The 24562-nt window shown below is 45.8% G+C and overlaps 1 protein-coding gene across 1 annotated transcript in view; it reads right to left on the minus strand.

The window, feature by feature from the left end:
- Nucleotides 1-24562, minus strand: part of CFAP47 (cilia and flagella associated protein 47) — a 324141-nt gene that overhangs the window by 168543 nt on the left and 131036 nt on the right. Inside the window, exons 25-26 of the mRNA XM_074988334.1 lie at nucleotides 17743-17938; nucleotides 11105-11314 (exon numbers count right to left, since the gene is read on the minus strand). Coding sequence (XP_074844435.1) covers nucleotides 11105-11314; nucleotides 17743-17938 — 406 coding nt within the window. The remainder of the gene's footprint in view (nucleotides 1-11104; nucleotides 11315-17742; nucleotides 17939-24562) is intronic.

Genomic DNA, 24562 nt, shown 5'->3' on the forward strand with positions numbered 1-24562 from the left:
CAGTGGTGAAGAAATTAAAGACACCTTCTATGAGCAGCCTCAGGCAGAAATGGAGTCTACCTCACACCATAACCTTACTATCATTACGTGTGATCTGAATGCCAAAGTGGGAAATGACAACACACACTATGACAGGGCTGTGGGTAGACAGGAGTGTGGCACCATGAATGACAATGGTGAGAGACGTGTAGGGTTTTGCTCCATCAACAATCTGTTCATCGGAGAGACTCTTCCCACACCGTGACATTCACAAGTTGGTTTGTTGTTCACCAAACGGCAGAGATAAGAACCCGATTAACCATCTGATAATCAACAGTACATGCAGATGCTGCTTGCAAATATGAAAGTGAGAAGAGGAGCGGCCATTAGTAGTGATTACCACCTTTGCACTTGTGTAACTCAAACTGCGAAGAACAGGCATTCAGACACCCATACAAAGACGCTTCAATGTTGAAAAACTATGAGATGTCCCCATGAAGACAGCCTTCACCATTCAGCTGAGGAACACATCCCAAGCTTTGCAAGATCTAAGGGATGACACACTTACCAGTATCACAGATAAAATCAATAGAGTATTTGAACAGATTGCATCAGTCTACACAAAGAGCAGCAAGGCTTGTCTGGGTTTCAAGGATAGGAAGAGGAGAAAGGCGTGGATCAAGCGTGATACATGGAAGGCCATCAAACAGAGATGGGACATAAATAAAAGACAGGCAGATGTTAAATCAGCCAGAATTCAAGAAAGATACAGGCAAAATTACATAGAGGCAAGCTGAAAAATGAAGAAGCTAGTGAGGGCAGACAAACAAGCTTTCGTGGAGTACCTGACAACAAAAGTTGAAGATGCAGCTAATCAAGGGGAGCAAGGAAACATGTATAGAATCACCAAGCTTGTTTGTGGCAAGCATGGGGCAGGACAAGCGCCCCCATCAAAGACAAACAAGGGCAGATATTGACAACAGAGAAAGAGCAAGAAGCATGCTGGACAGAACATTTCAAATAAGTTCTGAATAGACCACCACTTGAAGAAGAAGCAGACATCCAGGAAGCTGAGGAGGACCTTGATATTAACATTGATCTGCTAGAGAATGAAGAAATTAAGTGCATCAAATCCCTGAAAAACGACAGAGCTCCAGGACTTGCCAACCTGAACACTGAGTTGTTAAAAGTAGACTCGGAACTTGCAGCCACCGTTCTCCAACCATTGTTTACAGCTATTTGGGAAGGACAACAGACACCCAAGGACTGGATCAAAGAAGTCATCGTCAAGATTACCAAGAAAGGAGCACTCAGTGTCTAAAACAATTGGTGCAGGATCACCCTTTTATCTGTACCTAGCAAGATCCTAGCCAAGGTCATTATCCAGCAGATATCAGATGCTGTCGAGAAGTCTCTAAGGAATGAACAAGCTGGATTTTGCAAGGGAAGGGGGATGTATAGACCAGATTTTTACCCTGAGAAACATCATAGAGCAGCGCAGAGTGGCAGAGACAGTTCTACATAAACTTTTTCAATTTTGAAAAGGTTTTTGACAGAATACACAGAGAAAACCTTTGGTGCATTCTGAGAGCCTATGGAATCCCTCTACAAGTGGTCCAGCTCATCAAGAGTTTTTACACCAACTTCATATGCAGCCTGGAATACTATGGTCTGTCTGTCATAGTCAAGACTGGGGTTACACAGGGATGCATTATGTCTGCACTACTCTTCAACATGGTGATCGACTGGGTGATACAGAGAACGGCAGCAGATGTGTCAAAGGGTATCAGACAGACACCCTTTTCCACGCTGGAAGACCTTGACTTTAAGGACAATCTTGTGTTGCTTTCCGCCACCCTGCAACCTACGCAGGAAAAGACACAATGCCTATGCACCTTTGGATGCCTTGTTGGACTAAGAGTCAGCCAAAAAAACGGAGATTATGACTCTCAACATACATTCACCAGCACCAACCAAGATAGATGATGCAGACTTACTCATCACAGACATCTTTATATACTTAGGTAGCATCATCTGCCAGGATGAAGACACCAAGAATGACGTCCAGAGCAGACTAAGCAAGGCCTGAAATGTCTTCAGAAGTATAAACAATGTATGGAGATCTACACAGTACAGTGTCCACACCAACTTTAAGCTGTACCAGAGCTGTGTCACCTCAACACTATTATATGGCTCTGGCGGATGACAGAGTGAGACCTTGCCGAGCTGTCATCTTTTCATACCACTAGCCTTTGCAAGGTACTTCGCATCTTTTGGCCAAAGACACTCTCCAACCACAACCTGTTCTTGCGATGCCACCAGGAGGATATGACCACTATCATCATGAGAAGATGCTGGAGATGGATAGGGCACATGATGAGAAGGGAGGCAGACATCACTGTAAAGGTAGAACTTCACTAGACTCCTGAAGGAAGACAGAAACATGGGAGGCCTAAAACAACATGGCAGTATACTGTTGAGGCAGACCTAAAGAGAATGAACTACAACTGAGATACACTGGAGAAAATGACCAAAGACAGACAAAAGTGGAGGACCTTTGTTGCTGCCCTACATGCCAGAGTGCGTAATAGGCTTTAACTAACTGAGCTAACTGCAGTTCTGCCACTTTTCCACCCTGCCAATCACCCAGTCTTCACATTTTGAGGTCTCCAAAGGAAATGACTGCTGGGGCAGTTCCTTCTGTGTCCCTGACTTGCTCCTTCCTCTGCAGCCACTCAAATCTGCTCAGAGGATGTCTTTATGGCTTCTCCGGGGCAGGCTGTGGCAAGGCCACCAGCCTCCAGATGAGGGCTTCAAGACCTGATCCACCCCATCACAGAGGTGACTTAGTTATAGTCTATAAGTCCCTATGTGAGAAACAAATATTTATTCTTCTTTCCAGCAGAGAAACTCATAACACAATAAAATGACTACAAGATGAAGCTAGACAAATTCAGACTAGAAATAAGGTGCACATTTTTTATCAGAAGACTAACCATTGGATCAACTTGCCAAGTATCATAATGGATTCTCCGCCTCTGCCTATTTTTAAAATCAAGACTGGATTTCTTTTTTCCTGGAAGATATGCTCTAGAAAATATTTTTGGGAAAATCTAAGGCCTGGATTGTGTAGCAAGTCACAGTAAGATCATCATAGCCACTTCTGACCTTGGACACAATGAATATAGTAGCACTCCCCAACCTTCTTTCTACCTGAAGTGACAAGCATCATTGTCCCAAATAAAGCACACATTAAGAGCTACTTAAAAGTTAGAGGCTTGCCACTCAACCCAAACTCAATAGGACCCAAGTACGAATGTTTTCAATCAGATATACTTTGTACAGTATACTTTCAGTTGGATAGTCACCTTATCACTGCCCTCATCTAACTTTTTTTTTCCTGTCTGATAACAGGACTTATAAGGGCAGAAACCAGGGCAACTTCAGGCAGAGAGCAGCTCCCTGCATGGTTACCAGTAGCCTTAGCAACATGCAGGGGGAAGTGAGCCAAGCAAGACATGCACTACTGCAAGGAGCAGGAACTGTGAATATAGGCAGAAGGTCTCCTCCTTACCTCACTGAGCCCAGGCTACCAGTGAGGAGCCCCTACAGCAGCAGGCAAGGGCTGGACATACTCGTGCAAAGAGAGGAGTGTGATCAGATAGATGTAGGGAACCTACAGGCCACAAGCAGCCACACCAGCTGCCACTGCAAAAGAGCAGGAATCTGTATTAGTAGAGGAGAGACATTTCCTGTGTACACATGGAACACATCTGTCTTTGAGTGCAGTGCAAGCTGCTGGGCAGCTGTGATGTGACTCCTTCAGTTCCCTAGCTTCATGCAATAGTAGATATGGGATATGCGTCTATTGCATCCTGACAGCACCAGACCCACAGAAGCAACTCCTTGGGACTGGCAATGGACACACACAGCACACACTGTTTTTATCTCCCTCAGCATTGCTGCAGAACTCAAATCACTTTCTCCAGATCTGCTCCCACTTCGTTCATGTGGCCAGAGCTGGAGGCATGGCCTCCTTGCTCCCCAAAAGGCAGCTAGCTAGGCTGCTGCAGGATGGTATTCGGGTGGGGATGGTGCTGAGGAGTTCAGGACAAGTCCTGCAGCTCTTTGGAACTAGGTGGGATGTCCAGTCCTCGTGGGATGGCAATGGCTGCAGCAGGGTGTGGTGTTGAGCAGCCCTGGCAAGGAAAGGCATGTAAGTACCCACACTGAATGGAGACACAGGGAACTGTGACTCCTTTCTGCAGCAACTCCTGATATCCGCCCTCCCATTTCCACCTGCTTAGAGAAGTGAGGCCAGTGCCTACTGCAGCAGGTAGCCCCAGATCCAACTGCACAGCTATAAGCAGCACTTCCCTCCTCCCCAAAACCTGGGGAAGCAGCACCAGCAGCAGCTTGACCAACAGGTTCACATCACCACTGCCTCCAGAGAAAGATGGATGGAACAGTTGGTTTTCCCAGCTCCCTGACACCCCGACCCTTGCAACCAGACATGAATCCCATGAGAATTACAAGTGTCATGTTTGGATCACATGCAAAAGCAACTTGACATGATTAAGCTTACATTGAGTTTGGGTCAAACTTTATAATTTATCAGAAGCAGATCTCTACCTAGACTCAGTAGTGAGCGAAGGTAACATAAAAATCAAGCTCCAGCTAGCAGCCTTGCTAAACAGATATATATACACTGCAGAAGCTGTTATCACTTCTCATACACAAAAGAGAAAAAGCTTTTGAGTTGTTATGGTACAGGAATTTCAATAAGCACACAGAGTACAGAAACCGATGTAGTTAGTTTGCCTCTGCAGTAAAATGGACTTGGCTCTTAGCTTTCCCCCAAAACCACAAACAATCCTGAAGATTTCTTCAAACGGCTTTATTCTGTTGAGAAAATAGTCGACAGTCCTTTTATAATCCCAAGCGTACAACCAACTTTAATGTAGCCGTCTTTAGGATTTATTGGGCCCTAGACAGTACTATTAAACTGGTGCACCTATGCCTGATGGCAACCAGGGGGATGACAATTTTTTTAGAGATGTGATTTCATAATCTTCAACATACTAATGAAACATTTTTAAGAAAATTGTAAATGAAGGTCCTGTAAAACTAACACAAATTCAGAAACTGACAGTATATACCTGGGGCTGTCAAATACTTGTTAAATGGCTTCATTACCACTTGAATGGCTCTTTCACAGCTTCAAAGCTCGCTCTGCTAATAGGCCTGGCAGTCTTTTACTTTTAAGTTAACTCCAGAAAGAACAGAGCCAGGAAACAAGGATAGAAAGAGGTGAGTGGGCAGCCATTAAGAGCCAGTGGTACCCCAGATTTTCGTGTATTCTGGGTATAGGTAAGGATGCTCTAACTATTTCCACTTAAAGATATTTGGCCATCTAGCAGAAGGTTTCTGTGATTCCACAAACAAAAGGTGACTTTTCCAGGGCAAGTGGAAGGATCCCTCTTTAGTAACCTAGCAACAAAGCTGCCAGATAAGGTTATTTCTGATCTGGGCAAAGAAATGGTATCACTGCTGCGGCAAGCAGTGTAAACTTAGGATGAACAACGTGCTTCTCCTTGGATACGGCTATCAGATGAAATCCTCAGATCTCTTGAGGACAAGTATCACACTTGTGTTTTTCTTCTAACTTTTTCTGAGAAGTTCTAATTTTTAAAAGTGTATTTTGGGAGAGGACGCATGAACAACACAATACACACTATTTCTTTGGTTTTCATGCATGTAGAAATACTGCACAAATTTAAGAAGGCTTATTCTACAACAAGATCACACATGTAAGTCATAAATGAAAGATACATGCATGTACTGCGTGATACCTAGAATACCAAGATCATGACATTATTAATATCATAACCTCTGATGAGGGACCACATCTACAATACATCAATAAAGAGATGCTACTGTATGACACTTTGGTATAAATGTTCTTGCTTTTGTGAACCCAAGTGTTGCAAAACAGAAACGGTTACATACTGTAACTGGTTATTTGAGATATGGTAAACATATATATTACACTTAAAGTGTGTGTGCGCATCTAGTGCACTGAAGACCGGGTAATTTGACGAGCAGTACCTGCAGAAGAGCCACACTCATGCCTCGTGGCCATAGCCCTTCCCTTAGCTACATGCAGCATTGCCCCAACGATCCCAGAGTTCCTTCACACCATTCAGCAGGAAATGGAACTCTGATGCAGAGGGTATGTCATGGAGTACATGTTTGCATCACATCTTGAAAAACCATAGCTACAGTAAATAACAACTTATTTGAATAGACGGAGATGTGTTTTCCTTTTAGGGGACACAAGAAGCACTGCTCCAGGAGGAGAGGCTCAGAATCAAGCTAAACAAGGAATACAGGACCATGCTACCAAAGTCTACACCTGCCCTAGAAAGTTATGGTAAGTTTCATGAAGCATCTACCACGTACATGCTGCTTCCCTGAAACTGGGCAATATGCAAATGTCAATGGGGAATGTTATGGATGTTGCTTGCGCCCTCAAAGAATGAGCTTGCACTCACCTATGGGCATAGCCAAAGCAGCCTTGACACATAATCACCAAAAAAACAAGCAGTCCTGTAGCACCTTAAAAAGACTAACAATTTTACTTATTAGGTAATGAGCTTTTGTGGGTAAGACCCACTTCTTACCCACAAAAGCTCATTACCTAACAATACATAAAATTATTAGTCATTTTAAGGTTCTACAGGACTCCTTGTTTTTTGTGAAGGTACAGATTAACATGGCTGCCCCTCTGAGACTATTTGATGCAGAATGTTGTCCATTTGAAGATCACTGGTGAAGAGGATGCTTGACTCTTCATGCAATCTGCACTTCACACAACCAATTAAGGCAAAGCACAAACCAGTTTAGCCTTGTCCAGATAAAACACAGCTAAGGTACGGAGACACTGCTCCCCAAGAGGTGAATGTAGCTGAGGGAAGAACACAGGGAAATACCCCACCTGGTTCAAATGAAACTAACACTTAAGACAAAAATTTGAATAAGTCTACATAGTTCTCCAAAGATAAACTTACCTTCTAAGGAGGCTTAGCCTTCAGAGCCTGCAAATCTCATGCTCTCTATGCAGATGTTTTTGCTGCTACGAACACAGTTTTCTAACACAAAAGCAAAAAGTGACAAGATGCCAGGAGCTCAAATGGAGGTCATATTGAAGCCAGCAGGACTAAGTTAAGGTTCCATAGAGGAAACAGCTCTCAGAATGCAGGATGTAAACAAAGAAGCCCTTTTAAAAATCTTGTTACCATGCCAATGGAGAAGCTTCCTTGAAATGCAGGAATGAAATACCAATATTACTGCCAAATGCTCCATCCGTAAACTAAATGAAAGTTCCAAACAACTGAAGATGCAGACATTTCATTACATGCATTACTCCAGAGTATCATGGATAAAAGGCCAATGTTGGTTGGATTTCCACTACTAACCAGACCGAAAATAGTTTTCATTTAGCTGAATAGGCCATGCTAGTCACCAAGACGAAGTACAGTTTTAAAACAACAATCTTACGCAAATTCTTCCTCAGCACAGCTGGCAAGAAAATGCTCCTTCGTGTCTTTGGAGAGGAACTTGCTCTGGTATGTGCACTGGTAGCACTCCTGGAACCTAAACCATCAAGTGTGGGTATCAATGTAGAAGATTGCTCCCTGACAGGAAGGATTTTTAAAGCCCAGTAAGGGCATATAACAGGGCCCACCTGCTTGCGAGCAGCCCTCTATAGCAAAGGGGTGCTGCACAAGGTCTTTGTCTGGTCATCTTTAAGGTTCTGACTAGACCTGTCCATGGTGTTACGAGGTCTTGCAGGAGGATTGTGGCCAGTCTTCCACCACTGGACCTGGGCTTCAGCCAGGTCTAAGTTCAGCTCAAACTTGGAGCTGTCCATAGTGCTGCTGGTCTCCCAGTCAGTATATAGCCTTAACTGGGTCAAGTTCCTGTGAGGAACTGCCAGGGCCTAGCCCAACAAGCTTCTTTTATACCAGTCTACTGGGTCCTGATTGGCTGCTGCTGTGACAGCCACTCTATCCTGCCTGAAGGACCTCTTTTCTGCTCCTCTTGGTGGGATGGGGTGCAGCAAGGCTTCTGGACTCCTGTAGGGGCACTGGGGCTTAGTCCACCCCATCACAGGGCATAATTGAGAAAATAAAATACTATAACTAACGCAAAGGGTACTACTAAACATGTACAACAATGGAGAAAAAACTAAATTCATTGAGAGATTACAAGGTTAAGACTACTCAGTGCTCCAACTTAGCCATAGGCAGTAAGAAGGAACTGAAGGAGGGTCAAGGTTGAACCACCACAATCAGCTATGAGAGATGTTATTGCCACGAAGTGAGAGTGCCACCACTCTACAGGTACTGATAGGCAAATTTTTCCTGCTCTGGTGCAGTAGGTGTTTGCAAACCAAAGTGAAAGATATACCTGTACCTTCCCAAAGAACATTACTTTAATGCCAGCATTTTATTTAATTTGTTTTAATTAAATCCTTCTTTAAGTGCATGGTAATATTCCTTGTTTCATTTTAATGGCAAACCAGATAACAAAAGTTTATTATGCAGTGAAATGGTTCATACCTCCATTATGAGATTTTATAGGCTGCTACTGCACCATATAAAAGTGACTTAATAAAACTAAGCACTGCACCCACTAAGCAGCTATTTTTCAAGCCTCAAAATTCTATTATTTTGTATTACCCTTTTCTACCAATTACTGAAAGGTTTTCAAAGAAACTACGTCCCAAATAACTTTCTCTTAGAAGTAAATAAAATGTGTTTACTAAAAAAAAGAAGAGAAGCATCTTAGTGGAGTTACACTGATAGATCAAGAGACAGAATATAAAAATGCCAACCACTACCTCGTTAATTAATTAAGTAGTCATAACATAGTAGCACAAATAAATAGTTAGCTTTATACTAGCAAATTGAACTGGCATTGCTCAGGCATTTAAATAAAGTAGGGGAAGGGATCTGTTTGTAAAATAAAAGGAACTGTATATCGTTTATGCAAATAGACTATTTTTGGAAAATGAAAGAGGGGTAGGTAAGTGTTGGGGTAGGGGAGAGCTAAAGGCAGGGAGATAGGAGTTACAGCAGGGGCTGGGAGAGGTGGGGAGTCAGGGCAGGGTGTGGAGGGTGCTGCAGTGAGGGCACAGGGTGGGGATAAGGGTCAAACGCTTGTTGTGTTGCATGGCTGAGGGTAGGGGGTAGAGAAGTGAGAGCAGGGTTTTGAGTACAGGGGCACAGGATGGGGGTGTGCTGGAGTGAGGGCAGGGTGGTGGGAGACTCTGAACACATTGTCTGGTATGAGTAAGGGGGATCTGGGTAAGGATGCTGGTGTAGATCTCACAGGAGAGGTTTCGGTGTGGGGGTGCATGTTAGGGCAGAAGCCGGAGGGCTGTGAGCTGAGGGTTTGGTGGCAGGGCTTAGAAGTGGTGTTGGGGAGTGGAGGAGGGCTGTGGCCAGGAGGTGGAGGAGTGCAGGGGTTGAGATGGTAGGGGAATTTAGTAGAAGTGATGGGGTTGGTGTGGTGAGGGTAGGGGTTGGATGAGGACAGAGTGTTCAGTGTGTGAGAGGCTCAGGGTATATGGTGGGGCTGCAGATGTCAAACTATGGTTTTACTGGGGGAATTCAGGTTATGGGGTGGATGGCATGAGGGCAGTGGACAGGGGGCTGAGGGTGGGGGGTGGAGTCAGGCAGGAGGTGTGGGAATCACAGAGTAAGGGCCTTATGGCAAAGGGTTGGGAGGTCTCAGGAGAATTGCCAGAGGTAGACACAGTGCTGAAGGTGGAGCTGGTCCCATGAGGAGACAGGCCTGCACTGCCCAATCCTGACTTCTCCTCCCAGCGATCTGGGTTGCAGTCCCAAACAGGACAAAAAAAGAAAAATACCTTACTTCACTTCAATACCTGAGCAATGCCTGGTCAATTTGCTAGTACTACATACAAATTAAAACAAAAAGTGATGCTAAAGTTGTTTTGGGGAAGACAGGAGAAGGAATTAGCTAACTTAGCTCATCTACTTCCTGATTCTGAACCTTTACTGTGATGTGTTTGATTTCATATCCTAGACCATAAATTAGCATAGCACTACTAAGAACTCTACTGAACTAGCTTTATGCAAAAGATGTTGATAGAAATCTTAGACAGATTATGTCTCCTGCTTCCTTGTCTGTGTGCAGGGAGGAGGGGTGGGAGCAAGACTGGTGAATAGGAGGCTTCCAGAAAACAGCTTCCACAAAGATCTGCAGTGCAGAAAAGAAGACCACCAGCTCTCCCTTATGCCATGAAGAGCCGTGGAATGGGAGGAGGGACTTCCTAACACCAGCACAGGAGGACGGGTGATGATTCCATGGAGGTTTGGGTTCAAGACAATCTGAAGTGTCCATATAATCCAGCCAATGTTGGGTTGCTGCCAACTGCTACAGACTATTAGTCACTTGAAACAAGTCCTGCAAGTGTCATGCAACCCTTACAGTCAGAAGCATTTTGGTTTTTTACATAGAATTCTAAAGATTATTGTTCAGTGTATTGCATGACTTCATGCATTAAAATGCTGATACATTGGGTTAATAGGAAGGTTTCATTCTGGAAGACTGCAAAGCACGTCACAAAGCTGAATGAATAGGAATGCCATATTTCATTCTGATACCTGAGTCAAATAGGATGAAATATTGATTAAAACAGAACACAAAACACAGAATGGAGATTTTTTTTTAAAAAATAACAAAATTATCTAGCCCCAAAGTAGTAGGATTTGGTTTACTGAACCCAACACTTCTGAAAAGACAATAAAAGGGAATGGGAACAGAGAAAAACTAAACAAACTATGGGCAAAGTACAATATTTTTAAATGATTTAAATCTTAAGAGCAAAGTTGAATAGTGTGGTTTAGAACTGGAATCCAGGTAAAAACAAAATGTATTTCTTCAAATTACCTTCAAATGTATTAATTTATAACATGAACTCCTTATAATTTCGTCCAGCTACCTTATGTCACGTGGTGTGTGTTTTACACACTTCTCCCCAACATGGAGCCCACCCTTCCAGCCCTTAAATTAATTTATTTAAGAGCATTACCTGTTTTTTTCACCATCAATGAAGAATATGTTTCCTAAAAATGACACTGGCCTAGATGACCTGAAGGTGATATGACAAGTGAGGCCTACATTTGTCCCCTCCGGTGAAACAGCAATAACTTGGCCACTTGGAAACTGCACAGAAAGGGGATTAATCCTGTCACCATCTTCAAGTTCAAGCTCTGGAATTTCAACTTGTAGTGCTGATGACCTGTGTTAAAAATCAATAATACTGACATTTATTCCCAAAGGGCAAGAATAACAAACTTGATTCATTCACATAGCAAACTGTTTTTGCAGGTAGCTATATGAACCGTGATCATAACACAGATTTGCTTTTAAAATTATTAGTCAACTAAAACTAACTGAATAAAATTTAAGTCTTTTATCTTTCTTTTTTTTTTTTTTTTTTTTTTTTTTTTTTTTTTTTTTTAAAAACAAATGTACTGCAGTTAGTTTTCTGAAACGACCCACTACAACTCAGCATTCAATGGCAGAACAGACTTTACTGACCATTTTTACAAACTAAGACCTATTACAGGTTGAATCTCTCTAATGACAAGAGAATTTGCCAGACCACGGGAAGTCAATATTGTCTAGCACATTACCAACACTTCTACTGCTTACTGGGCTCTTAGAAGACATTTAGGGGTAAATTACAGCTAAATAACAGCACAGAACACTGAGGGTGCGTCTACACTTGCAAATGAGGTAAATCAAAAATGCAAATGAGGTGCAAATTTGCACATCTGACACCATTTGCATATTCTTATTTCAAAATAGCTTCTTTCAAAAGAAGAAAACCAGTGTAGACGCTGCTCTTTTGAAAGTAAATCCCATCTGCGAAAGAATCCTTCCCATTAAATAAAGCTCTTTCGAAATTAGAATATGCAAGTGAGTGTAAAATATGCAAATTTATACACCATTTGCATACCTCTTTCGAAAGAGGAATGCAAGTGTAGACACACCCTGGCTACATCTACACACTAGCACACTATGTCGAAGTAGCCTATTTCAAAGTAAGGACATCAAAATAGCCTACTTCGACGTGTATCGTCTACACATCCTCCAGGGCTGGTACCGTCGACGTTCAACATCGGAGTGGCAATGGGGAACATCAAAAGGAGCCACCCCGGAAGGAAACGTGGCGCGTCCACAACACAAGCGCTCCCCATCAAAAAAAGGGGCCAGCAAAGCCCGCAGACTAGGTCACAGGCTGGACTAGCCCTTCTGGGTCAACAGCAAGCCGCTCCTTTAAAGGGCCCCTCCCAGACACACCCAGCCTGAACAGCACGAGGTCCATAGAGTACTCTCCATACTCTTGCAGACCAAGTCACAGCAGCTATGGACTCCCAGCAGCAGGAGCAGCAGCAGGAAGCAGAGGCCCTCCAGGTAGTCATCCAGGGGGCAAGCGCCCTGCTAGGTGCTGCCCGGGAGGCTGCCCAGTGGTTCCTGCCAGAGGAGCCCGCACCGGGGGCAGACGGGGATGCCCCTGACCAACAGGCTCCCCTCTTCCTCACCCGCTGGGTGCTCCCCCACCTGTGGAGCTACCCCAGCAGCTCCGAGTGGTGGGAGCAGCTGGTCATACGGGAGTGGAACGACAACATGTGGCTGCAGAACTTCTGCATGCACTGGCAGACCTTCCTGGAGCTCTGCCAGTGGCTCAACCCTTCACTGAGGCACCAGGACACCCAGATGCGGCGCATCGTCCCCATCGAAAGGAGGGTTGCAATAGCTGTCTGGAAGCTGGCCACTCCAGACAGCTACCACTCCGGGGGACACCAGTTTGGAGTGGGAAAGGCCACGGTCGGGGCCATCATCATGGAGGTAAGGAGGCCCGGGCATGCACCCACTGGGGAGGGAGGGGCTGGGTGTGGGGCTGGGGAGGGAGTACGCGGGGAGGTGCCCAGGAAGAGGGCCCTGGGGCACCCCACACACCCTCATGGGGTGTGTGTTCTCTCCCCACAGGTGGTCCGTGCGCTCAATGCCATGCTGCTCCAGAGGGTCATCCGACTCAGGCACCTGGACACAGCAATCGGTGGATTCGCTGCCATGGGGTTCCCAAACTGCTTCGGGGCCCTGGATGGGACCCACATACCCATCTGCACCCCAGACCACAGCGGAAGAAGATATATCAACTGCAGGGGCTACCAGTCTGTGGTCCTGCATGCCACGGTGGACAGTCGGGGCCACTTCCAGGACGTCTACGTGGGCTGCTCTGGCTGCACACACAACGCTCATGTTTTTAGGAACTCGGGCCTGTGCTGCCGGCCGGAGGCGGGGACCTACATTCCCCAGAGGGAGATCCTTCTGGGGGACACCACCATGCCCCTCTGCCTTGTGGTGGATGCGGCCTACCCACTCCAGCCCTGGCTCGTGCACCCGTACACCGGCCACCTCAATGCCAGCCAGAAGCGGTTCAATGCCCGCCTGAACCATGCCCGCCAGGTGGTGGAGAGGACCTTCAGCCGTCTGAAGGGCCGCTGGTGGTGCCTTCTTGCCCACCTGGACATCAGTCTCTAGAACATCCCCCAGGTTGTGGGCGTGTGCTGCACACTCCACAACATTGTGGAAAGCAAGGGGGAGGCCTTCGTCCAGGGGTGGGCAGTCGATGTCAGCACGGGCTTCCTCCAGCCAGCTGCCGCACCCAGCCGGCAGGCCCACCTTGAGCGGGTACGGCACCCACCTTGCAGGCCCACTTCAATCAGGGAGACCCCTGAGCACATCCCTGGCCTTCCCCAGAGGACCCACACACACACAGCCCGCACACCACCACCACCAACACCCGCAAGCCACCCCCCCAACAAGCACACTCCTCCAGTTATTTGGAAAATAAAACCTTTTTTTTTTAAAGCTGCTAACTTTGTTTTGTGCACAACAGAAACTGCAACCAATATACAAAGGGGGACAACTATATACATGGGGGACAACTAGTACAAATGGGGGCCTGGCAGACGGCTCGGCCGTTGGCCAATCAGTCTGGGGTGGGGGTAGAGGGGCGCGACCCCCGGCAGGTACAGCTCGCGACACCCCTCATGTCCACGGTCCCCAGCGTGGCCGGCTGGGGGCCGGGAGGACCAGCAAATATGGCCAGGATGCCTCCACTGGCCGGTCTTCAGCCCCCAGTGGGCTCTGGTCCTGGGGAGCTGGCAGGTGGGGTGGCAGGTGGGGCAGCAGGCGGAGAAGCAGATGGGGCGGCAGGTTGGACGGCAGGCGCCGAGGCTGCAGGCAGCGCGGCGGGGGGGCATCGGGTGGAGCAGCAGGAGGGACGACCCGAGGGGCAGCGGGGGGCTGGAGCCAGGCGACAGCCTCCCAGATCGACCCGGCTATGTCCTGGAACACCCCTATAAAATCCTCCCATGCTGCCCACCACCAGGTGGACTCCTTGCAGTCAAACCGGAGTCTCTCCTCCGCCACCTCCGTCTGCCGCAGGGGAGCCGCCAGGAGCTGGGGGTCCACAGTGGCCATCCCCAGGGTCAGGCAGTGGCGGGACAGTTCCCGCTGACCTTGGGGGTGTCTCCAGGTGCTGGCAGTGGCCGACCTCTGGCGGGTTCTCGGGGACCATGGAGGGTGCCTGGCTGCGTGGGGTGTCAGATGGTGCAGCTGCAGAGATGGAGAGAGGGAGGGGAAGGCTGTTAGTACCCTGGCCCGTGGCCCGTTCCCCCCACCCACTCCTTGGGTGCTGGGTCTCCATCCCTGTCGGTGGGTGTGATGTCCCTGTTGGCTGTCCCCATTGCATGGTCCCCCTGCCCCCAGAGTTAGGGCACAGTGCTGTCCATGGGTGTGGGTGCTGACGGCTGTGCTGCCATCCTGGGACCGTGCTGTGGCTGGGCTTTGAGGGTTGGGGTCCCCTGTGGGTGTGAGGCTCTTCGTCATATCTAGTGCCCCCATCCCATGGCCTGTGGGTGTGTGCCCTGTGGGGTACGTACCTGACCGTCCATTGTCGCAGTCGGTGGAAGCCTGGTGGGCAGACGCCCGGCTGGTGCTTCGAGAGGGGAGGTCTATGAGAAGCCCCCTCTCCTCGCTGCTGGACCCCTTCTCCACCTTCCCAAGGGGTGGCTCCTTGGGGGGGGGGGGCCGGGGGGGGGGCTGGTCTCCAGGCCGGACTCCGGCTCTGAGGCCTGCTGGTGCTCATCAGCCGTGGTGTCAAGGGTGGCCAGGGGGAAGAGGTGTCCCAGGAGCCCAGGATGGCCCTGAGCTCCCCGTGATAGGGGCAAGTGGTGGGGGCAGCCCCAGACTGGCTGGCCAAGTCCCGGGCCCAGGCGTACCCCTGCCACAACTCTTTCACCTTACTCCAGACATGATCTGGAGTGTGGGCAGGGTGACCCTGGGCGGCCAGGCCCTCAGCCAGTCGGGCGAACAGTTCTGCGTTCCGCTGCTTGCTCCCCATCACGTGGAGCACCTACTCCTCACCCCAGAGCCCCAGCAGGTCTCAGAGCTCAGCCTCTGACCAGGAGGGGCCCCGCCTCTTTTTGGCCCCCCGCTTGGTTGCCGGGGGTGGCTGGGTCCCCTCAGGAGGGGAGCCCTGGGGGCACTCTGGGGGCTGACGCAATGCCATGGGTGGTGAGTAAATGGGTCAGGGTCTGTAGAGGGTGTGCAGGGCTAGCACATGTGTGTGCTGCTGCCTGCACGCTCTCAGCTTCCTGCCACAGGAAATCCGGGTCCGTGGTGCTTTAAAGGCTGCTGCGCATGGGGACCATAAAGCTCCACAGGGGCTGGACAGAGTGTCACAACCCCTCAGCTGATGGCCACCATGGAGGACCCCGCTATTTCGATGTAGCAGGATGCAGATCATCTACACACACCCTATTTCAACGTTGAACATCGAAGTAGGGCACTATTCCCATCTTCGGAAGGGAATAGCGATTTTGATGTCTCGCCGCCTAACGTCCATTTCAACATCGAAATAGCACACGGCATGTGTAGACGCGACGGGTGCTATTTCTTGTGCCGGCTAATTCAAAGTAGCCGGCTAGTGTAGACACACCCCCTGAGAGACAGGACTGGTTGCTGGAAACTAACTTTATGGGACCAAGGGAAACCTGATCACACCTATGAAAAGTGGTCATCCAGCTAACTAAAATCATACCAGATTACAGATGTCACTGAACCAGAAAGTTCCAGATTAGGGAGGCTCAACCCATATTTTTATTCCTAAAATTTACCTATTGCTCAATCAATCTTTCCTCTATATTGATTAAATTGTATTAACACTTACCAAATTCAAAACAGCTGTTATTCTACATCTATTTGCACAAAATGGAATCTACTGGAGAGAGACATTTTGAAATACTTTTCCTGATCACACCAATTTAGGCCCAAACCTGTAATTAAATCTGCATGAGTGGATCCCCAGGTCCATATGGAGTACTACTGGATCCAGTTGTATTATTGAATTCATAGGACATTCGCCCCACATACAAATAACCAACATCTATAGGAAAGTGAATACAAGATGTTCACTTAGTTCTCTGACATTGCAATAGAAATCTGCTATTAACTGCAATGGAAAATTAAATTTACTATTTAACCACAGAAAAAGTGCATCACAAAGGAAGTACAAGCTTCCTAACACTTGTCATATCAGTGCACCTCAGCTCTTGTCTGGAGACACTAGTGCTAGGGAAGGGAGCAATTCAAATTCTGTCTGACATACTAACAACATCCCCAACTGTGGTATTTGTTTTTGATATGTTAGCAGCACCTATCCTCTGGAAACTATGGCGAGGCCATACCATCATTTAGCACAGGTAACAGAACCTATCGGAAGGTAACTTAAATCACTATTCCTTTCAGTCCTATTTGAACTAGTGCCCAAGAATGTAAAAGTTCTAGATACAATTACCAAGCCTCTTATTAAAAAATATTAAGTAACAAAATTATATGGTACAAAACCCATGGTAAAGGACTCAGGGAGGCATCTGTTAACCTAATATGGCACCAGCTTTGGGTGAACATGGTATGGAGAGTAAGGAAAAGATTTTGTTTATTTTGAAATCTTCAATTTAATAGTGGGATATTTGGATGTCTAAAAATGAATAAGAAAGAGAAATAATTAATAAATCTATTTAATTTGCATTTTTTGATCTCTGAGTTACCAAAAGTTTGTTTTGTTGAAATATAATAGTCATGCACAGATAATGAAATTATAGAACATCCAATGTAATTCAATGATGCATATCACAAAATCATATTAACCCAAAATAACTGCTTATGAGGATTTCTAATCAATTTGCCAGAGAAAAACAACAGCTACAATGTTTTCACTTAATCATGACAACAAAAGTAACACTTTCATAACAAGAATCTCTGGCTGATGTCCCCAAGAAGCTGTCATAGCTACTTCCTTTTTCAAAGTTCTCCTGCGCTTTCCAAAAAAGTGAAAACACATATAACAATCTGACCTGTAATGAGGATGGACACATTCTGAGAACACATAGTAAAGATACCAACACACTGTGAAGATAAAATGACATTAACCACCACTATTTCCTACTAAATATGGCATTTTCCTCCATTGAACAGACAGTGATACGAACATCAACTCACCCAGCAATTATCAAGTACCTCCTGCAGCAGAAAAGCATGATAATTTTAGTGTTCATGACAAATTAACCTGCAATTCAAGTGAAGATTTACCTTGAGTAATCTTTTGGAATAATACTGACATGTGTGTCTGTTTTCATATCCAGAGGAACAGGCATCAATATCAAAAGGGGGGGATCAAACTTTATCGTAGGTGACTTGACAGAACCAGACAGAGTTAGTAGTTTGCAGTGAGATGGGTTATCATTCAGAAACACTGGCACTTCAGCTCCATATGTCCCAGGATAAGCTGAGGAAAAAATGGAACAAATATATTAACACAATATAAATAATTTCAAAGCAACAAACCTGATAAGAACTTTCTAATCAATATATTGCTTTGGTTTTGGAAATACAGTCTAATATGAAAACAAGCTTCTGTACTACAGTGTCTACTGAAATAAGCTAGGAAGAAAAAATAGTTACAAGTTACTTGTCTTGGAAATTTGAAAACTATTTTTATATTGCTTATTAACAGGGAAACTTTTTGAAATTCTGGTATTTCTTTAAAACTCAAAACTTGAAAACTTGTTGCAGCTGATAAGTACACTTGAACCTCCCAGTTCCAGGTGTCCCTGATCCAGAAACATCCATGGTTCAGATGCTGGCAACATCCTCCTCCCCACTCTGCACACTGCCATTCTCTTTTCCCCCAGTTGAGGGAATGGCAGCATTGCAAAGCTCTCATCCAGAGGATTTTCCCTGCTGGTGGTGCCTGGAAGTAGTAGGGTGGGGAGGAGCACAGCCATATCTACTGCTGGGAGCAGGGTGTCAGGTAAATGCCCCAATCCCATCACCCTCATACTCAGATCCTGCACCGTACCTCCCTCACCCCATTCCCCACCCACACAAGCACCTCCATCCCAGACCCTGCACTCTCCTGCACCCTCTTTCCCAGACCCTACACCTCCATCCCAGTGCACTCTTGCACCCTGTCTCCCTCCCAGACCCCATACATTTTTCTATCTATATTACATATGAAATGAAAACTCGGTACTTCGAAAAATACTCTTACTTTCACTTTCAAAACAATATACATGAACACTCATGGTCCAGAAAACTACATAATCCAGCACAGACTATTTCCCAAGGTTGCCAGATTAAAGAGGTTCAGGTGTATATCCATTCTTAAACACCATGAAATGTGAAACCATCTGTCTCTCCCTGTACTGCCATGCAGTCATATGGGACCTCTAAATCAAAAACAGAATAGTGAGCTCCAATATCTTACAATATACGTTCAATCTACCAGATTCCAAAGTGCTGTACTGTATCCAACATAAAAATACCTTTCATCTCATCTGCAAATATACTAAACTCTTCTAGGGTGAAATTCTGATCCCACAGAAATAAATGCTAACTCTTACCTTGACTTCAGTAGGGCCAGGACTTTAAAGTATATGTTTATAAACATATAATAAATGTATAATACATGTAATAAACGTATAGGTTTATTAAATCCATAATAATTAAAACTAAAGAAAGTTATGTTTGCAGAGTCAAACACTCAAAATCTGGGAATGCTAGATTCATTGCTGCGTTAACTTGGTCTCTTTGTGCATACATTATGATACAGTCTTTAATTACCCAAGCAGATAATTTTCCACATGAACCTTGCCTTATTTAGTGCACCAGTTGGACTGTTCTCTTTATTTTTATCTTAATTACTCAGTGTGCATTTCCATGCATTATTTACTGCACGTCATCCAAATCCTTTACTCAACATAATTACTAATTTCCTGCTAGCCTTTTCTAGGATGCTCTCATTGCTGCATGTTAGTTTTTTAATTTATTTTACCACACCCCAAAGAAGTAATCAAAAGGAAGATTAAAATTGTCAAGTCTCCATTTATTTTGGGTGACAGTTTGAGATCTTAGGATTTAATTTTCCAGAGCATTTAGAATTATATACTATTTTAAATGCTCCAAGAACAAATTCTTGCCTTCAGCCACAACTGAAAGTGTTCAGTATTAGAGCTGAATAAAAAAAGGACCAGATATAAAAAGAAATGCTTCTTCTGCCCAACAGAACTAACCACAGAAACTGAGTAATAAAAGGGATAAGATAATTGTATTAAACCAAAATGCCACTCTGATCACAGACAAATTATTCAGATCAGTTAGCCAGAGAAAACTACATGTCTGCTATATTATGGGAAATGGTTAAGAAAGACCAATTTAAACAAAAATAAAAATCAGAAAAATCAGTTTTATTTAAAAAAAAAAAAAATCAATAAAATGCTAAATTTCTCGTTTAAAAATAACAGTTACAACTACACATCCTCACAAACATGCTACATACACATAGTCATAAAAATGAATTAATGGCCCTAGTCTGACCAGTTTAACTACTAACTCTTGCTTCTTCAAAGTTCTGAGCTTTCAATTTCTGTTTCTCAGTTGACTAAAAGGTAACATGTGACAAGAAAGAGACAGGCTGCCTAGGACTGATTTTGTTCTCTGCTTATGTGGTGGTCGGCCTTGGCCAAGCCTGGCAGCATTGTTAGGTAAGACTCTGTCTAAAAGAGAGACAAAAAATAGTAAGAAAAGATATTATTCAGTCCACACACAGTTTCCTATAGTTCCCCACACTTTCACAACAGAAGAACTGTCATGGCTTCTGTACTGAAGAAAGAGACTAACTGGGAATATTTTGAATAAATTTGTTTTCTGGGTAATAAAGGAAAAAGTGTCAAGTGTAAGCAGTGCAAGATGATGATGCAGGGCCTAGTTAAAAGAATGAAGCAGCGTAAGGAGAAATGCTTGTTGGGAGAAAATGATGTGGATATGGCTAAGTGGATCGACTGGCTATTAACTAAATAGGTCACTTTGTAATGCATCATTCTTCACAACTCTCTCTATTCCTTTTAGTATAAGCGTGATAGGACAAGTAAATTCCCAAGCTGCTTGCTGCGTTGGATGTTGCTAGGGTTAAAAAAATAAATGTTTCACTTAGCTAATCCTTGTGGCTTGTTTAATTAGTTAACTAGGTTTAGAATCTATCACTGAAGCATACAATACAGAAAGCTGGAGGAAGAGAAATCAGAGTTGCCAGTTGGCACTCAGAAGCATTTGCTTATTTTATATTACATAACACATGCCCCTTATTTTGAAACTCAAAGCAGCTACAGACTTCAGGAAGAAAGTCTGCAGAGTTTCCATACCAAAATATAAAGCTACGATTCAAAGAATGCAAACAGTAACACTGCTAGGCAAGTTAACTGCAGTCCAGGCACTTCCTTACCAACAATACCAGCAGACCCCAAGACAGAGAACCGCTTCCCACCCACAGACAGTACTAGATTGACAATGGCACTGTAGGGTCTGTGGCACCAGACGCACATTCAAAAGGGGCCATGGCCTGATCTGCTCACCTGTATTGTGCCCAGAGCAACTGGTTTCCTTCCACTCTGTTTCTTCCTACCACCACTCACTCCTTTCTCCTGGCTAGCCAAAGCTTCTCTCCACATCCTCTGGCCCTGCCTGCTGGCTCCTCCCCACACCAACTTCTCCCCTGCCTGCTGCTTGCTCTTTTCAGTGCATAGATGCCTGAGGGCTCCACTCGGCCCCCAACACCAGCTCGCAACAGGGGGCAGAAAGGAGCCTTCTGCTGTTGTTGCTCTGAGCTGGTGACTATCTGGCTTTGGGCTTCCAGGAGCAAGCCTGCCTCTCCCTGCTGTTCTGTGGTAGTGGCAAGCTGGAGAAATTGGAGGCTACCTCCCCATTCCTCTCCAACCCACCCCCCTGCAGAAAAGCCCAGGACTGCAAGAACAATTTTATAGTGGGGGTGCTGAGAGACATTGAACCTATTTTTAACCTCAGTATATAATGTAAACCACACCATGCCAGGGGAGCTGCAGCACACCCTGTACCCCTAGTTCCAGCACCTACAGAAAAGCCTCCTCCACCATGAGCACCAGCACCTGGGTGAGTGGGGTTGGGTGGGGCTCTGGGGAATGGGGCCACTCTCTGCTCCCTGGCCTTCTGCTGTCCTGCCCCCAGGAAAGAAGGATCCCTGCTCTGTGCTGGGTCATCAATACATAACAGGTTGGGGGAGGATGCTAGGATGTGAGATGATGGGCAGTGGGGCAGGGGTTTTATTTTGGGGTGACAAGCAATAGGGAGGGTCTGTGTGATGTGCTGTTGTGGTGGTGGGACTCCGGGGAAGGGACAGGCTTTTGATGGGGACCAACAGGAGCCAGGCGGTGGGGAGATCTGCGTATGGTATTATAGTACGCCCACATCTTGAGTACTGCATGCAGATGCGGTCTCCTCACCTCAAAAAAGATATATTGGCATTAGAAAAGGTTCAGAAAAGGGCGACTAAGATGATTAGGGGCTTGGAACGGGTCCCATATGGGGAGAGGCTAGAGAGACTGGGACTTTTCAGTTTGGAAAAGAGGCGATTGAGGGGCGATATGATAGAGGTATATAAAATCATGAATGGTGTGGAGAAAGTGAATATAGAAAAATTATTTACCTTTTCCCATAATACAAGAACTAGGGGACACCAAATGAAATTGATGGGTAGTAGGTTCAAAACTAATAAAAGGAAATTTTTCTTCACACAGCGCACAGTCAACCTGTGGAACTCCTTGCCTGAGGAGGCTGTGAAGGCCAGGACTCTATTAGGGTTTAAAAAAGAGCTTGATAAATTTTTGCAGGTTAGGTCCATAAATGGCTATTAGCCAGGGATAAAGTATGGTGCCCTAGCCTTCAGAAGAAGGGCAGGAGATGGATGGCAGGAGATAAATCACTTGATCATTGTCTTCTGTTCTCCTTCTCTGGGGCACCTGGCATTGGCCACCGTCGGCAGATGGGATGCTGGGCTGGATGAACCTTTGGTCTGACCCAGTATGGCCATTCTTATGTTCTTATGTTCTTATGATGCTGGGCAGTGGGAGGGTCTTTATGGGATACTGGGTACTGAGGATGGAGGGGGGCTCTGGGCAGGGTTGGTGGTGTTCAGGGCACTGTGCATTTGTGGGAGGCTATGTGACGCATCATCGACTCACTCCACCCCACCCCCTGGAGAAGGGATACACTGGTGCTGCAAGGCTGGGCAGGCCAGCATGCATCTGGCAACTACCTTCTTCCTATACAGTGCATCAGCTGGCCAAAGTGGGGCTGCCCCTGCCATGCCATGTCCCATTGCCCCTGGCCTGCACCTCACTCCAAAGACCAACCTTCTCATGCCATATTCCACTGCCCCCAGAGAGGCCCACAGAAAGTTAATCTGGCCCAGGCTACAGACATTTCCAAATGCAAAGTCTTCTTTTCACAGGTCCCCATCAAAATCCTTTCCCTTTTTGGGGAGGTTTTAGCATTTATCAGCTTGAATGCATGCTCTGTGCTATATAACTGTCAGCCAGTACTGGAAACACTATAGATCTGAAGGAGTGGGTCTGGCCCCTGAAAGCTCATCGCTTATTAAATTATTTCCCCAAAGGTTGTGAGAAGTAAGCAAGACCTATTTAAATTATGCACTATCAAAGCAGATTAAGACATATTTTAAAAGACATTTACTCCCAATCTCCTGTCCTCTTACACAATCAAATCACCAGATATTCTGAATATCTCCTGACCTAAAACCAGGCTCCCCCAATGCCCTACAATTCCTCCCTTCTATTTTAAACCAGCCTAGCAATCTTTCATTTCTGCTATAGACAGCCAACTTGTCCTCCATCCACCCTTTTCAGAGCAGAGCCAGACATTCATTCACCTCCCATATTATGCCATCAGATCTCCCAACCCAAAGTTCCTGATTTATCTGCTAGCCAGTGTGAGGGCACTGTATAGAACATTTCAAAATTGTCAAGCCTACAAGTTAGCCTCCTACTATGTGCTTTTCAGAAGGTACTTGTCCTCCCAGGTCACTAAGGCCCATCTGAAAACTGCACTCCTCAATGTGTATTTATGAGTCCAAGTAAGAATAGCCTCAATTTCGAGCAACTGAACTAATTTGCACCAGAGGAGCAACTAAACACAAAGCACTCTATCTCCTGGCTTTCCCTGGGCACTATAAGGCTGCAACAAATAGCTGAGTCTTATAAGTGAAGGAAATGTACCTGCTCTAGCTAAGGTAAATGTTCATTTTAGGCTTTGGGTTCATGTGTTATTCGCATTACATTTCTGTTTATGATGGGTAAAAAGTAATTGAACAATTTATTATATTCCATCACAATAACAATACTCAGAAACCAAAAGTTTCATGAATAACCAAAGATTTAGAAATAACAACACAAAGATTGCATAATCCTAATCAGGGTTTTTTTCTGGGAGACCGCACCGAGGTTCCAGTACTTTTTTCCTGGAGCCACCATTTTGGAAGCCTTCTGGGCAACTCAAAGAGATGTGGCTCTTTAAGGAGCCATTGGCGGCTCCCACTGCTGTCACCATTCACTCATCCAGCTCCCTGCCTGCCATACTGAAAGAGTAGAACTTGATTTAATTGGTTTAATGGCAGGCAAGAGGGTTCTGGCTGTTAAACCAATTAAATTGAGTCTTACTCTTTCAGCGTGGCAGGGCACTGAGAGCTGCCCCTGCCGCGCTGAACATGGGAGGACCCGCGCAGCTGTGGTGAAGACGAGACAGCAGCCAGCAAAGTCACAACAGGGGGGCAGCAGCACATACAGCTCCTGGGTAAGTAAGTGACTCCTGGGCTGTGGGGCATGGTTTGGGGCTGTGAGGGGTTACGCCTGGGGACAGTTGGGGGCTGTGGAAGGGTTAAACCTGGGAGGGGGGCAGTTTGAGGCTATGGGGGGGGGGTTAATCCTGGGGAAAGTGGGAGGTGATTTGGGGCACCAGGGGGTTCAACCTGGGGGCTGCTGGGGCACTCCAGCACCTTTTTTCTAGAAAAAGCACTGATGACAAT

Source organism: Carettochelys insculpta, chromosome 1 (assembly GCF_033958435.1).
Source record: "Carettochelys insculpta isolate YL-2023 chromosome 1, ASM3395843v1, whole genome shotgun sequence".
Taxonomy (NCBI): domain Eukaryota; kingdom Metazoa; phylum Chordata; order Testudines; family Carettochelyidae; genus Carettochelys; species Carettochelys insculpta.